Genomic DNA, 13,984 nt, shown 5'->3' on the forward strand with positions numbered 1-13,984 from the left:
GAAAGTGATGCAGTCATGTTCATCTTAAACATGACGTGGCCAATTGCTCAGATTTTGCTGAAGCAGCCCCCATCCAGGTATCTGCTATCTGATGTGAAGAAATGAAGGGCACTCAATTTCCAAAGCTAACAATGAACAAGAGATCTGAAGGGTATGGGGTGAATCAGCATGCATGAGGTTTGAACACTGACAAATGTTTTCCACTCATCACACTATAAGGAGATAGTATTTCTATGACATAAATTGCTCATGACGTTAGTTTACAAAATGACACTCTCTATTGAAATGAATTTGCCTATTTGTGAAAGGGGGGTGGGATCTGATAGTCCACCCACAGAAGCTCAGCACAAATAATGTGTTTTGTTGCATTGCACAATGTCAGGATTCTAACTTTGAAAGACTATTTCTACCCATCAAATGAAAAAGATAGTTTGCACTTTCTTTTCCTTTTCTTCACCTCCTCCGTGAATGTGAGAAGGATGTTAAAATTTGTGGAATGGGCATTTCCATTCCTGTATTCTGTCACCCAGTTGACAGAATGCACATTTTCTGTTATCTCAGAGATACTAATTTACTCCCAGGAACTCAGATTTATACTTAAGATGTCGCTATGCACAGTACTTTCATTCAAATTGTAGGATGACAGCCAAAACAATGGAGATAATACACCGCAAAATATAAAAAGAAATACAGTAGAGTCTCACTTATCCAAGCTAAACGGGCCGGCAGAAGCTTGGATAAGCGAATATCTTGGATAATAAGGAGGGATGAAGGAAAGCCCTATTAAACATCAAATTAGGTTATGATTTTACAAACTAAGCACCAAAACATCATGTTATACAACAAATTTGACAGAAAAAGTATTTCAATACGCAGTAATGTTATGTTGTAATTACTGTATTTACGAATTTAGCACCAAAATATCACAATATATTGAAAACATTGACTTCAAAAATGGCTTGGATAATCCAGAAGCTTGGATAAGTGAGGCTTGGATAAGTGAGACTCTACTGTATAGCTGTATGGTTCATGAGTAAAACCAAAGCACATAGAGTCAGGTAAAACAGTCAACAGATCACTAAAATATCATAAACAGGTGAGCTTTTGAGTCCCTAGAATTTTTCATATGACTTGACATTAAATACAAGATTCAAAATGCTCCTGATTCAGATTTTACCTTTCTCGTGAGGTGTATCCCATGCCAAGCCTGTACCCAAGGGGGCAGTTTAGTGGCTCAACCCCCCCCTCCCAATTTTCAGGTCAAAAAACCCTGGTTTACTCATGAATTTTAACTGTTTAACCAAGTCTACGAGAAGCAAAAATTAGAGTCCCTCCAGAACTGCAAGCACTATTTCAAATTTTGATTATTCACACAAACATTTACTACCTTTCTACCAATTTACATTGTAATAGCAGCAATAGCTGACATAGTGGAAGCGAACAAATTGGTCTACCTGCAGCTGGCAGGCAGAGGGGATTTGACCTGCTTTGCAAGTGAAAACTGAGGAAACTGCGGTATCTTCCAATGACTGATTCCTATAATCTAAATCCTGCCAAATAAAGCATGGAACAGGAGCAAAGAGAAGATGCTGTGTCATTGTTAGATCTTAGACTTTATATGAACAAGACTGTTTCTGATGACCAAGTGAAAGCTCAATTAGTGCAAAATCCACAGACTCCATTGCCAGGATATATATTTCCTGTGGATAAGAAGAGGCACCTACATTTTCAACCCAGATGGCTCAACAGATTTCCCTGGTTAGCCTACTCATTTCATGTACAAGGTGCACTCTGTAAGTACGGTGTGGTGTTTGGAGGAGAAGTTGGGGGTAAAGGTTCTCATCAGAAGCTTGGGCCATTGTTTGCTAAACCGTTTCTGTAATGGAAAAATGCAACAGAAATCTTCAATGGACACCAAAAAAGAGTACCATCAGAACAACTTGTGCTTGGCTGAAAACTTCTTGCTAATTCACAGGACTTTTGGGAAATGCAACAGCAACTCATCCCAGGTTTTCCTAAGCTGGGGCTTAGGGAAACCTGGGGCGAGTTGCTGTTGCATTTCCCAAAAGTCCTGTGAATTAGCAAGAAGTTTTCAGCCAAGCACAAGTTGTTCTGATGGTACTCTGTTTTTTGGAAAGCCCGGGACTTAGGGGAAATCTCCATGGCTCTCTTCTTCCACTCTCAATGCATTTGTGTGTGTGTGGCGGGGGGGGGGGGGGGATACTCTTTGCTTACACCTGAAAATTGCCTAGGGCCGGCCCTGCTAATAAAAGTGAATGTATATGTATGAATGTGGAGGAGGTGTCCACTTACACAGACAGCCTCCGGCCTCCACAAACAGCTATAGTTCCCACTGAGTAGGAGACACCCTAGGCCCACCCTCCACTGACATGCAAGTTATAGTGAACACCATGAACATATAGCCCAAACCCTGCCAGTATTTTCCACAAATATCATTCTGCCCCCCACCCAAGTGAAGGTTTTCATGTGTGGACAATTTCATCCAAGATTTTCTTTTTCCTCCAGAATTGACATTACAGTGTTCCTTAATTTGCATGATCCCACTTACTGTCTCTACCTTAACTCTTTCCTACCCTTTCCTATGGCACACAGTTAACAGAGGAATTGATCAGCAACTGAACAAGAGGTTTGGGGAGAATTCACAATGGTTTACAGGAAGTGAACTTGGCCTACATCCAGAGAGCACTCTGAACCCAACCAACGATGGATCTGGACCAAACTTTGCTACGGATGATAAGACTTGCAGTACCTTCACTAATACTGGGACCCCCACCAGCAATGGACTGGGACCAAACTTGACACAGAGAAGCCCTATTGACAACTGAATATACTGCAGGGGCTAGTGGGAATTGACCTAGATTTTGGGAGTTATAGTTCACTTGCATCCAGAGAAACAGTGACCCACAGCAACAATGATCGGGACCACACTTGGCACAGACAAGCCCCATGATCAACTGAACATACTGCGGAAGTTAATGGGAATGGATCTTGATTTTGGAAGTTGTAGTTCACCCTTATCCAAGAGCCCTGAACCCAGATGATGTCAGATCTGGACCAAACTTAAGTGATATTACCTAACATCCCAAAACAAACAATGTCTTCTTCTAATAACCCAGGCACTGTTGCGTCCCCAAGTTAGTAAATAAATACCACTTCTGCAGAGCATGAAATTAATATTTGCATACAGTACTGTATTATTCAATCTGCAACTGAAATTTGCCATAAACACACCAAGCTGAGTCAGCTCACAAAAGAAAGGCTATATACATCAAAGTGGGGGAAAGTTGTTAGACGAAAATAGTGTTCTGGAAAATATTTACATCCTCTCATTTTCTAAGATTATAAGACATCCCTAAGCCCCTACACTGGATTTAAAGCCAAGGGCTCTCGACATGTTCATCAAACTGTTATAATCTCATTGGAAACTCTTTGCCATTTCAACCTTATCATCACCACATATTGAAGATGGTATCTTATTAATGGCATATGTCTAGGTAAGTCATACTATGCACACAGAGTGAATTATTCTTCATCGTGTAACAGACATACTATTGTGCATCGTGGAAGCACATTTCAATTTCCTTCTATACATCGTGGTTGTGCATTGTTCATTGCATGATACCCAATCATAATTGGAAGAAGCCACAAGGGTCATCTAGTCCCATCCCCTGTAATTCAGCAATACATTGCACAATATTGCATAGTGTTAACATTGTGTATCACTCCATGCAGAAATGTGTGTTATAGTGTAAAGGGGTGCTGGACAACAACTTTTGTGTTACTCCTTCTTCCACTCACCTGTAATTAGGTTGTCCACGAGGGTTGTTGGCATGCAGAAGATCCCCACCAAGACATCACTGATGGCCAGATTAAGGATAAATATGTTGGTGACCGTTCGCATCTGGCGGTTCTTCAGCACGATGAAGCACACCAGCATGTTGCCAACCATGCACATGAAGAAGATGAGGGTGTAGGCAACAATGAACATGGCAGCCACAGGAGAAGAGTGCTGGTAGTAGGAGAAGAAGGTATAGTTCCCTATAAACATCTGATTGTGGCTTGCATTCTTAGGGGAGAGTTGGCTGCTGTTGATAGGACAGAAACTGTTCCCTGGGATCAGGGAAGAAAAACAAAAGAGACAAATCAACATGTGATTCAGACTGAGACAGATAGGAATCTCAGTGCCATGAGAGATGAGATGTATACATCTGCTCTCCATTTGGTCCCACTGAGGATTGGTTTGGAGTACAAAAATGAAGTGATACAACGGGCATGAAAACTTGCAGCCTCCAGAAATGGTCAAAATATAGGGGCTGTGGTGGCACAATGGGTTAAACCCTTGTGCTGCTGAACTGCTGACCCAAAGGTTGGCAGACTGAATCCATGGGACAGGGTGAGCTCTTGCTGTTATCCCTAGCTCCTGTCAACCTAGCAGTTCGAAAACATGCTTCGTCGGGAAAGGCATAAAAATGCTCCAAGCAGTTATGTCAGTCACATGACCAGAAGGTGACAATGCAGGCTCTTTGGCTTGGAAATGGAAAAGAGTACCTCCCCCAGATTCAGAGATGAACTCCATCTCCAAAAAAAGCTGGAAATAAATGGAGAAGCCTTTGCCTTTGTCTGTGTATCTCATTGTATTGCATTGAATGTTTGCCTGTTTATACTGTTATCCACTCTGAGTCCCCACAGGGAGAAGGGCAGAATATAAATACGTCATTATTATTATTATTATTATTATTATTATTATTATTATTATTATTATTATTATTATTATTAAACTACAGCTGCCAGCATTCCTCAGCATTGGCTGTGCTGCTGGGAGTTGCAATCCAATACCATCCAGAAGGCTACATGATTATCATCCGTGCTGCAGTAAACCCTTTCCTGATTTTTACTACAGGTTGCAGGTCGGTTATGGATTTCAATGAATATTTTTGCTGTGAATCGGTGTCAAGTTTATTTCAGTTTATGGCAACCCTTGAATGAGAGACCTCCAAGTCATGCCATCAACAACAGCATTGCTCAGATCCTGCAGACTCATGGATGTGGTTTCTTGGATTGAGAATGAATGTATGTTCCCCTTCAGAAATGCTAAACCTAGAGCCATAATATAGTAAAGATCAGAGGGAAACAGCAGCCAAACCATTCCTGCTGGCTGCCTTTAAAGAACTCATGTGTTTATATCTCACTGTTTGTATTCGGAGCAATGTACAACAAAAATATAAACAACTCCCCCCACCAGCCTCAGAACCATTAATTAAAAAATATAGTTAATTGCGACATCGGTAAATATTAATAGCAAGCAATTAAATATGTGTCCACAGAAACACATACACACACATTCATGCCAGTGCACAAAGGCATGTGCCATAATAAATGTACTGATCTTTCTGGAGCCCTTAAGCACTTTCTTATACAGTATAGTTATCATTGGAGCACCCTGGTGGCGCAGCAGATTAAACCACTGAGCTGCTGAACTTGCTGACCGAAAAGTTGGTGGTTCGAATCCGGGGAGCAGGATGAGCTCCTGCTGTTTGCCCCAGTATCTGCCAACCTAGCTGTTTGAAAACATGCAAATGTGAATAAATCAATAGGTACCATCTCTGTGGGAAGGTAAACAGTGCTCCATGCAGTCATGCCGGCCACATGATCTTGGAGCTGTCTATGGACAATGCCGGCTCTTTGGCTTAGAAATGGAGATGACCACCAACTCCCAGAGTCGGACACGACAACACTTAATGTCAGGGGAAAATCTTTACCTTTAAGTATAGTTATCGTCGTTCGTAGAGTTATTGAAGCATTCCTTGGCAGTCACTCTCTCATTACATTTCTCCACAATAAAACAGCACTCAGGAAATCGTTTCTAGCTGGGACCCAAACTGGTACAATGGTGGCCCTATGCCACAGAGGAAAGAGTTGTGCACCTGCTGTGATTGTGTACAACAAAACCACATGCCCAATATTGCAGCATGTAATCATCTAGCCATAATTATTTATTCATTATTTAAAAAATCAATGTAAGTGAAAGAGCCCTGGTTCTGGAGAATGCCAAATGTCACACATTAGCAGTAGATGGGGTCTCATACTTAATTGGGATTGGACACTTCACTATAATGATGCGCCCGTCGCCATGTTTGCCCACATCCCATTCACTTTGGCACACACTTGCGTACACTCATACATCAACATGTATAAACCATTCACATGCACAAACTGTCTCTCCCACAGTGCAAACCCTTAAAAACAAAACAAAGCTGCCATTGTTCCTAGCCTGTCAAAATTACAAAACCATAATTATCATGTTCTGCTGCTAAGTGAAACAGAGTGGAATCCAGCTCTATTGTCACAGCTGGGCAATGAATGGGAAGAGTGCCGCATCGGAAAAAATGATTAAATTGTCATAGGAAGGAACGGACATTTCCGCAACAAGAATAAAACAATTTCCTCTTTAAAAATCTAGCTAGTAGTATTAAAAAAACTGTAAAATCAGGACAGCAAATAAAGAACAACACTCTGAAAACAGACATGAAACAATCAAGGCCAGCTAACACCTCCCAACAAAGGATTCCCCCAGGCAGGAAGCAGCCAGGCTTTGAAGCTGCAAGGCTTTTCAATGCCAATCAAAGCGATTAACTGCAACATTCACACTTGCCTCCAACAAACAAGAGTTCTTTCTCCCACCCTGGACCTTCCACAGATATATAAACCTTCCTTGCTTAGTCTCCAATATACTTCACCACCTCTGGGGATGCCTGCCATAGCTGTGGGTGAAATGTCAGGAGGGAATGCTACTGGAACATGGCCACACAGCCCAGAAAGCTCAGAGCAACCCAATTTCCCCTTAGTCTCATCTTACTCTACTCTGGATGGAAATAGGTATGGGGGATGCCCAATATGGAGAGATTGGGTACATCTACACCAGTGGTTCTCAACCTTCCTAATTCCACAACCCCTTAACACAATTCCTCATTTTGGGGTGACCTCCAACCATAAAATTATTTTCATTGCTACTTTATAACTATAATTTTGCTATTGTTATGAATCGTAATGTAAATATGTGATATGCAGGATGTATTCTCATTCACTAGACCAAATTTAGCACAAATACCCAATATGCCCAAATTTGAATACTGGTGGGGTTGGGGGGATTGATTTTGTCATCTGGGAGTTGTATTCACTGCGATTTATAGTTAAACTACAATCAAACAGCATTCTGAACTCCACCAATGATGGAATTGAACCAAACTTTGCACACAGAACTCCCATGACCAACAGAAAATACTGGAAGAGTTTGGTGGGCACTGACCTTGAGTTTTGGAGTTGTAGTTCACCTACATCCAGAGAGCACTGGACTCAAACAATGATGGATCTGGACAAAATTTGGCACGAATATTCAATATGCTCAAATGTGAACACGGGTGGAGTTTGGGAAAAATAGACCTTGACATTTGGGAGATGTAGTTGCTGGGATTCATAGTTCACCTACAATCAAAGAGCATTCTAAACCCCACCAAGATAGAATTGGGCCAAACTTCCTACACAGAACCCACATGACCATCAGAAAATACTGGAGGGATTTGGGAGGAATTGACAGTGATTTAGGGGAGCTGTAGTTGACCTACATCCAGAGAGCATTGTGAATTAATATGTGTTTTCTGATGGTCTTTGGCGACTCCTCTGACAGCCCCTCATGTTTTGTCCAGTTCCATCATTGCAATGTCAGGGAGCAGATCTGGCACCCACTTCTTTGATCCTTCCCAATAGAAATGATTTATTGTAATTGTCTTCTATAAGGAAAGATAACAGGTTGCGAAAGTATACTGCTATGATAGGATCCAGACATATCCTTGCCTTGGTCATCTCAGTTGTTAAATGTCTGGAGCAGGATAGGTTGGGACCTCAACCACTCTGCTTATTCACATTTGAGCTGCCTTTCCTGTCTCCTGAAATGGGGCAGTCCTTGAAGGGGCTGTTGTGGCGCAATGGGTTAAACCCTTGTGCTGCTGAACTTCTGACCTAAGGTCAGCATTTTGAATCCATGGTATAGGGTGAGCTCCTGCTGTTAGCCCTAGCTCCTGTCAACCTAGCAGTTGTCAGGACCCAGGCAACAGAGCACCAATAACCATGCGCAGAGGCCGGGTTCTATCTAATATCTTTATTAAAGGAATATATAAAGTCAATAAAAACAAGTGAAGAATAAAGTTCAGAAATAGATCTTTCAGGAAAGGTCAAATATAGTCCAGGAAAATAATGTCCAATATGTGATATTAAGGTCCAAAGTTATATTCCAATAACCGAAACACACACTTTGCCGAGCAAAGTGTGGGGAAATGACAAGGTCCTTTAGTCCATAGAACTTGACAACAAGGCTGGAAACAAACTAGATTCTTGGCAAAACAAGGCTTGATACGAGGCAACAAGGAACAAGAACAGGGTCCGTGGCGAGGTCCGGGAAACAAGGCAGGCTTGGAACTTGGTCTTGGAAACAAGGAACTGGAGTTGCATAGTCCACACACGATCTCACTCCTCAAGCTGATGAGTTGACTCCGCAAGGTTTCCTTCGCGGCAAAACACCTAAATAGGGTCTCGTTTCCCGCCAGAAAACCACTTTCCCTGGAGAACTAGAAGAGAAACCCAACTTTGTCCAGATGCATGACTCCTTAGAATTTCCCAAGGAAAGCAAACCTAATCAGCTAATTGTTTGGCTGCGATTCTGGCGCTCCGGCGATTCGCCTCCCTATTTCCTCTATCTCTATTATAATTGTCTCTTCGAGAAAACGGGGGAGAATTCTGCCCAAGGCTTGTTTGGCTGACTTCTTGAGGGCAAACATCCTCCAAGTGCAAGGGCTCCGATTCTGGCTGAATCGGTGGGAAACCCAAGTTTTCCTCTTCGTCTGCCACCATAGTACTAGGAACGGGACTACAAGGCCCATGCGACATCACAGCAGTTGATAACATGCAAATGTGAGTAGATAAATAGGTACCACATCGGTGGGAAAAGGCAAAAGATGTTCCAAGCAGTCATGCTGGCCACACAACCAGGAGATGTCTACAGACAATACAGGCTCCTCGGCTTGGAAACAGAGAAGACCACCTCTCCCAGAGCCAGAGATGAGCACCTCCTCCAGAGCCGGAAATGAAAGGAGAAGCCTTTGCCTTTGTCTGTGTATTTGTGTGTCAGTGTAGTTCATTGTAACAAGGCATTGAATGTTTTCCTGGGTCTATTTATATGCTGTAATCCTCTCTGAGTCCTCTTGGGGAGAAGGGCAGAATATAAATTAGATATTATTAATATCATGTGGCTTTTTGATCCTGGAGCAATGACAGAAGGCATAGTCAAGCAGTTCTTTTCTGATTAGAACTCCTGTACCTGAATGATGAAAATTTGAATGAGAATGGTGTAGAGTTGTTGGAATTTCAGGGATGGAGGTTTATAATGTGGGGAACCCAGGTGCTTTTGTCAACACTCCCCATAATCCTATACCTTTGTCCATGCTGGGTAGGACCGATAGAAGTTACAGGATGAGTAGCATATTGAGAGCTATTTTTTCTACCAGGAGGTCTTCAACATGAATGCTTTCAAACCACGTGGGCTACACAGAATAGACTGCGTTTAGTCCACTGACCAAACTGACACGCTTTTCATGGATTGTAGCAAGGCTAAAGCGCAAAATGAGCTCAGGCTTGCAAGGGACATTAAAAACAACAACAAAAAAAGGCTTTTTTTGCTTACATTGGTAGAAAAAGGAAGAACAAGGAGGCAATAGGCCTCTGTGAGAAGATGGGGTGATGGTGACAAGGGACAGGGAAAAGGCAGAACTACTTAATGCCTTCTTTGACTCAGTCTTCTCACAAAAAGAAAGCCATCTTCAACCTCAGCAACATGAAATTGACAAAGGATTCGGGAAAATCCAACCCCAAATAGGAAAACAAGTTGTCCAGGATCAAGTCCCCAGGGCCAGATCAGATACATCCAAGAGTATTGAAGGAACTAGCTGAAGTTATTTCAGAACCACTGGCAATCATCTTCAAGAATTCTTGGAGAACAGGAGAAGTCCCAGAAGATTGGAGAAGGGTAAATGTGATCCCTATCTTCAAGAAGGGAAAAAAAGAACAATCCAAACAATTATCGTCTAGTCAGCCTCATGTCGATACCAGGCAAGATTCTGGAAAAGATCATTAAGGAAGTGGTCTGCAAACACTTAGAAACAAATGCGGTCATTGCTAATAGCCAACACGGATTTACCAAAAACAAGCCATGCCAGACTAATCGGATCTCTTTTTTCGATAGAGTTATGAGTTGGGTCGATACAGGGAATGCTGTGGATGTAGCCTACCTGGATTTCAGTAAGGCCTTCAACGAAGTCCCCCACGACCTTCTGGCAACTAGTAAAATGTGGGCTAGACAAAACTACGGTTAGGTGTCTGTAACTGGCTAAGCAAACGAACCCAAAGGGTGCTCACCAATGCGTCATCTTCATTTTGGAAAGAAGTAACGAGTGGAATGCCGCAGGGTTCCATCCTGGGCCTGGTTCTCTTTAACATCTTTATTAACAACTTAGACGAAGGGTTAGAAGGCACGGTCATCAAGTTTGCAGACGACACCAAACTGGGAAGGATAGCTAACACTCCAGAGGACAGGAGCAGAATTCAAAACGATCTTAACAGACTAGAGAGATGGGCCGAAACGAACAAAATGAAGTTCAACAGGGACAAATGAAAGATACTTCACTTGGGCAGAAAAAATGGAATGCAAAGATACAGAATGGGGGACGCCTGGCTAGACATGTGAAAAAGATCTTGGAGTCCTTGTGGACAACAAGTTAAACACAAGCCAACAATGTGATGCGGCTGCTAAAAAAGCCAGCGGGATTTTGGCCTGCATAAATAGGGGTATAGTGTCTAGATCCAGGGAAGTCAAGCTCCCCCCTCCATTCTGCCTTGGTCAGACCACACCTGGAATACTGTGTCCAATTCTGGGCACCACAATTGAAGGGAGATGTTGACAAGCTGGAATGTGTCCAGAGGAAGGTGACTAAAATGATCAAGGGTTGAGAGCAAGCTCTATGAGGAGCAGCTTAAAGAACTGGGCATGTTTAGCCTGCAGAAGAGAAGGCTGAGAGGAGACATGAGGGGAAGTCATAGGGAGGAGAGAGCAAGCTTGTTTGCTGCTGCCCTGGAGACTAGGACGCGGAACAATGGCTTCAAACTACAGGAAAGGAGATTCCGCCTGAACATCAGGAAGAACTTCCTGACCGTGAGAGCTGTTCAGCAGTGGAACTCTCTGCCCCAGACTGTGGTGGAGGCTCCTCCTTTGGAGGCTTTTAAGCAGAGGCTGGATGGCCATCTGTCGGGGGTGCTTTGAATGCGATTTCCTGCTTCTTGGCAGCGGGTTGGACTGGATGGCCCATGAGATCTCTTCCAACTTTACTATTCTATGATTCTATGAAATTAATTGTTAGATGCTAGATTTATAGTTTGCTTTGCTTCCTAAAATGGAAGGCAGCATGTGGTAGAAGTGAATAAAAATCAAACAAGTTCCAAGATCAGAGCAAAATTAAACTAAAGACATAATTGAAGATAATTCAAAACACTATTGAAAAGACACTTTGTACATCAAAATTAAGAAGCAAAAAATAAAAGCCTCTTAGTAACTGGTCAGTTTGAAACCTCATTATATGGTCAGTGTATGGTAAAGGTAGGTAAAGGTTTTCCCCTGACATTAAGTATAGTCGTGTTCGACTCTGGGGGTTGGTGCTCATCTCCATTTCTAAGCCGAAGAGCCGGCGTTGTCCATAGACACCTCCAAGGTCATGTGGCCAGAATGACTGCATGGAACGCCGTTACCTTCCCCCTGGAGCGGTACCTTTTGATCTACTCACATTTGCATGTTTTCGAACTGCTAGGTTGGCAGGAGCTGGGGCTAACAGCAGAAGCTCACTCTGCTCCCCAAATTCAAACCACTGACTATTTGGTCAGCAAGTTCAGCACCTCAGCAGTTTAATTTGCTGTGCCACCGGGAGCTCCATGGTCAGTGTAGTCCCATATAATGCAGTCTACGGAGTTCAATGACACTGACTATATAATGTCATTAAACTTCATTGTATGAGTTTACACTGATCATATTATGCAGTTTCGAACTGTCCTATATGGCACCGTAGATGGGGTCTAGGATATGCCCCTAAAGCTGGATCTACACTGCCATATTTCTGATCCCAGATTATTTGCTTTGAACTGGACTATATGGCAGTGTAGACTCATATAATCCAATATAATCCAGTAGATCCCCTCTGCACGGAAAAATAAGGATATGAATAATAAACCTTCGATTTTTGAACTCATCAGAAACCGCACTACTGTTTGCTGTTTAGCTATTTGTAGCAGATACGGCCTCACTGCTTTGATGCAAAGAGATAGCTAGAAGGCATTGAAACACATGGGATGTAAGAGCAACTGAAAAAGCACTGATGTCTCTTCTCTTACTTCTTTCCTCCTCAGCGTATGCTATGTCTGAGAATCATTTGCCCCAAAAGTTTCATTCCCGCAAATTGTTAGTTAATCCCATGCAATGGCTCAGTTCTGCAGACTCTGTACAAATTACATGAGGAAAAAAATCCACTTGATTTTTAATCAATCTGCCCACAATGGACCAAAAACAAAGAGATAAGAATGAAAAGAGGGTTTTACCTGTCTCATCTTCCATGTTGCTGTCAGTTTCCTGGTTTCTTCTCCAGCTCTAGAAGCAAAGGGGTTAATAATTTTGTCCTTTTTGGAGCAGTGAAATAGGATGCACTCCTTAATGTTTCTTTTCTCTATGCATCTTTTCTTTTTCTTACAGAGATGGAGAGGGCCACTGTTTTATTTGAAGTGGAGAATGCTATCTTGAAGAACAGCTGGCCTTAAGAGTTGGACTGCTCGCTCTTCAAAATCTATCGCTCTACAGAGTTTGGAGAGCCTCCTATGTATTGCAAAGATGCCGTTTCTTGCGTTATTTCCACTTTCCTCCAGGATTGCCTACTTCAGCTTTGGAAGAAGAAAGATAAAAGCAGGGAATATTTAATCCCCACCTCCTGTTGTCAAGAGCAGCTACTTGGTAAGCAGCAATGAGGCTTTCGATTCAAAACAACCTTATAAAGACTTTGCAAATATGCCATTTACCTCTATTCATTTTTCATCCTGCAGATTGGAGGGAACCATCACCACCGAGAATGCTTTTTTGTTCCTTTTCTATTGTTTTTTTTTGGTAAAGGCATCTGCTAAACACAAGTTTTCTAGCAGTGGCTGAGAGGGCTAGGTCCTTTCCCAGTCTTCCAGACCTTTCCCATAAAGAGCAACTGAATTTCCACGCTCACCTGCAGCAATGCAGCAGGCGACAGGAGCTCTTCTGTTTTCAATCCAGCTGCTAAGCCTGGAGCAGATGCTGTGTTCACTAGCTTTGCTCTACGCAGGACTTTGCATTCTCTCTTCCCTTCTCTGCCTTGGCATCTCTCATACACACCTACATACCCCAAAGGCAAAACATAAACCTGCTCTTTTCCCTATTGGGGGTTAAGCAAGGGAGATGGTGGTTTGGAAAGGAGGAGGGGAAGGGAGAGTTATCTCAACAGCAGGTGGATGCATAGGCAAAGAGCCAGATGATTTGCTGCCCAACTTTCCAGATTTCTGGCTTCAATCGAGCTGGCAAAAGTAAAGAATTTGCTTCAATTTTGGACAGCATAACAAACAACATGAAACATACAATCAAGGTTTCTTTTTCTTTGCATATGTATTTCTGGCACTCACATTTTATTACTCATAGACAGTACTCATCTTTGATAGCTGATTCTATGTAATGTTCTCCTCCATCCATATCCCAAAGACAGGGTTGAGTATGACATGACCCTCCAGATGTTGTTGGACTGCAACAGCACCTGCCAATATAACTAATGATGGAGAATGTTGAGAATTGTAGTCCAGCAACATC

General features: G+C 42.5%; 1 protein-coding gene across 2 annotated transcripts in view; it reads right to left on the reverse strand.

The window, feature by feature from the left end:
* Positions 1 to 12,847, reverse strand: part of npffr1 (neuropeptide FF receptor 1) — a 41,259-nt gene extending 28,412 nt beyond the window's left edge. The window contains exons 1-2 of one of the 2 annotated variants that reach the window (XM_008106658.3): positions 12,709 to 12,847; positions 3,820 to 4,131 (exon numbers count right to left, since the gene is read on the reverse strand). In XM_008106658.3, the coding sequence (XP_008104865.1) occupies positions 3,820 to 4,131; positions 12,709 to 12,724 (328 nt within the window). In that variant the 5' untranslated portion in view covers positions 12,725 to 12,847. The remainder of the gene's footprint in view (positions 1 to 3,819; positions 4,132 to 12,708) is intronic. The other variant, XM_062976216.1, reaches the window with a different exon arrangement.
* Positions 12,848 to 13,984: the final 1,137 nt, after the last annotated feature.

This window comes from Anolis carolinensis, chromosome 3 (genome assembly GCF_035594765.1).
Source record: "Anolis carolinensis isolate JA03-04 chromosome 3, rAnoCar3.1.pri, whole genome shotgun sequence".
NCBI lineage: Eukaryota > Metazoa > Chordata > Lepidosauria > Squamata > Dactyloidae > Anolis > Anolis carolinensis.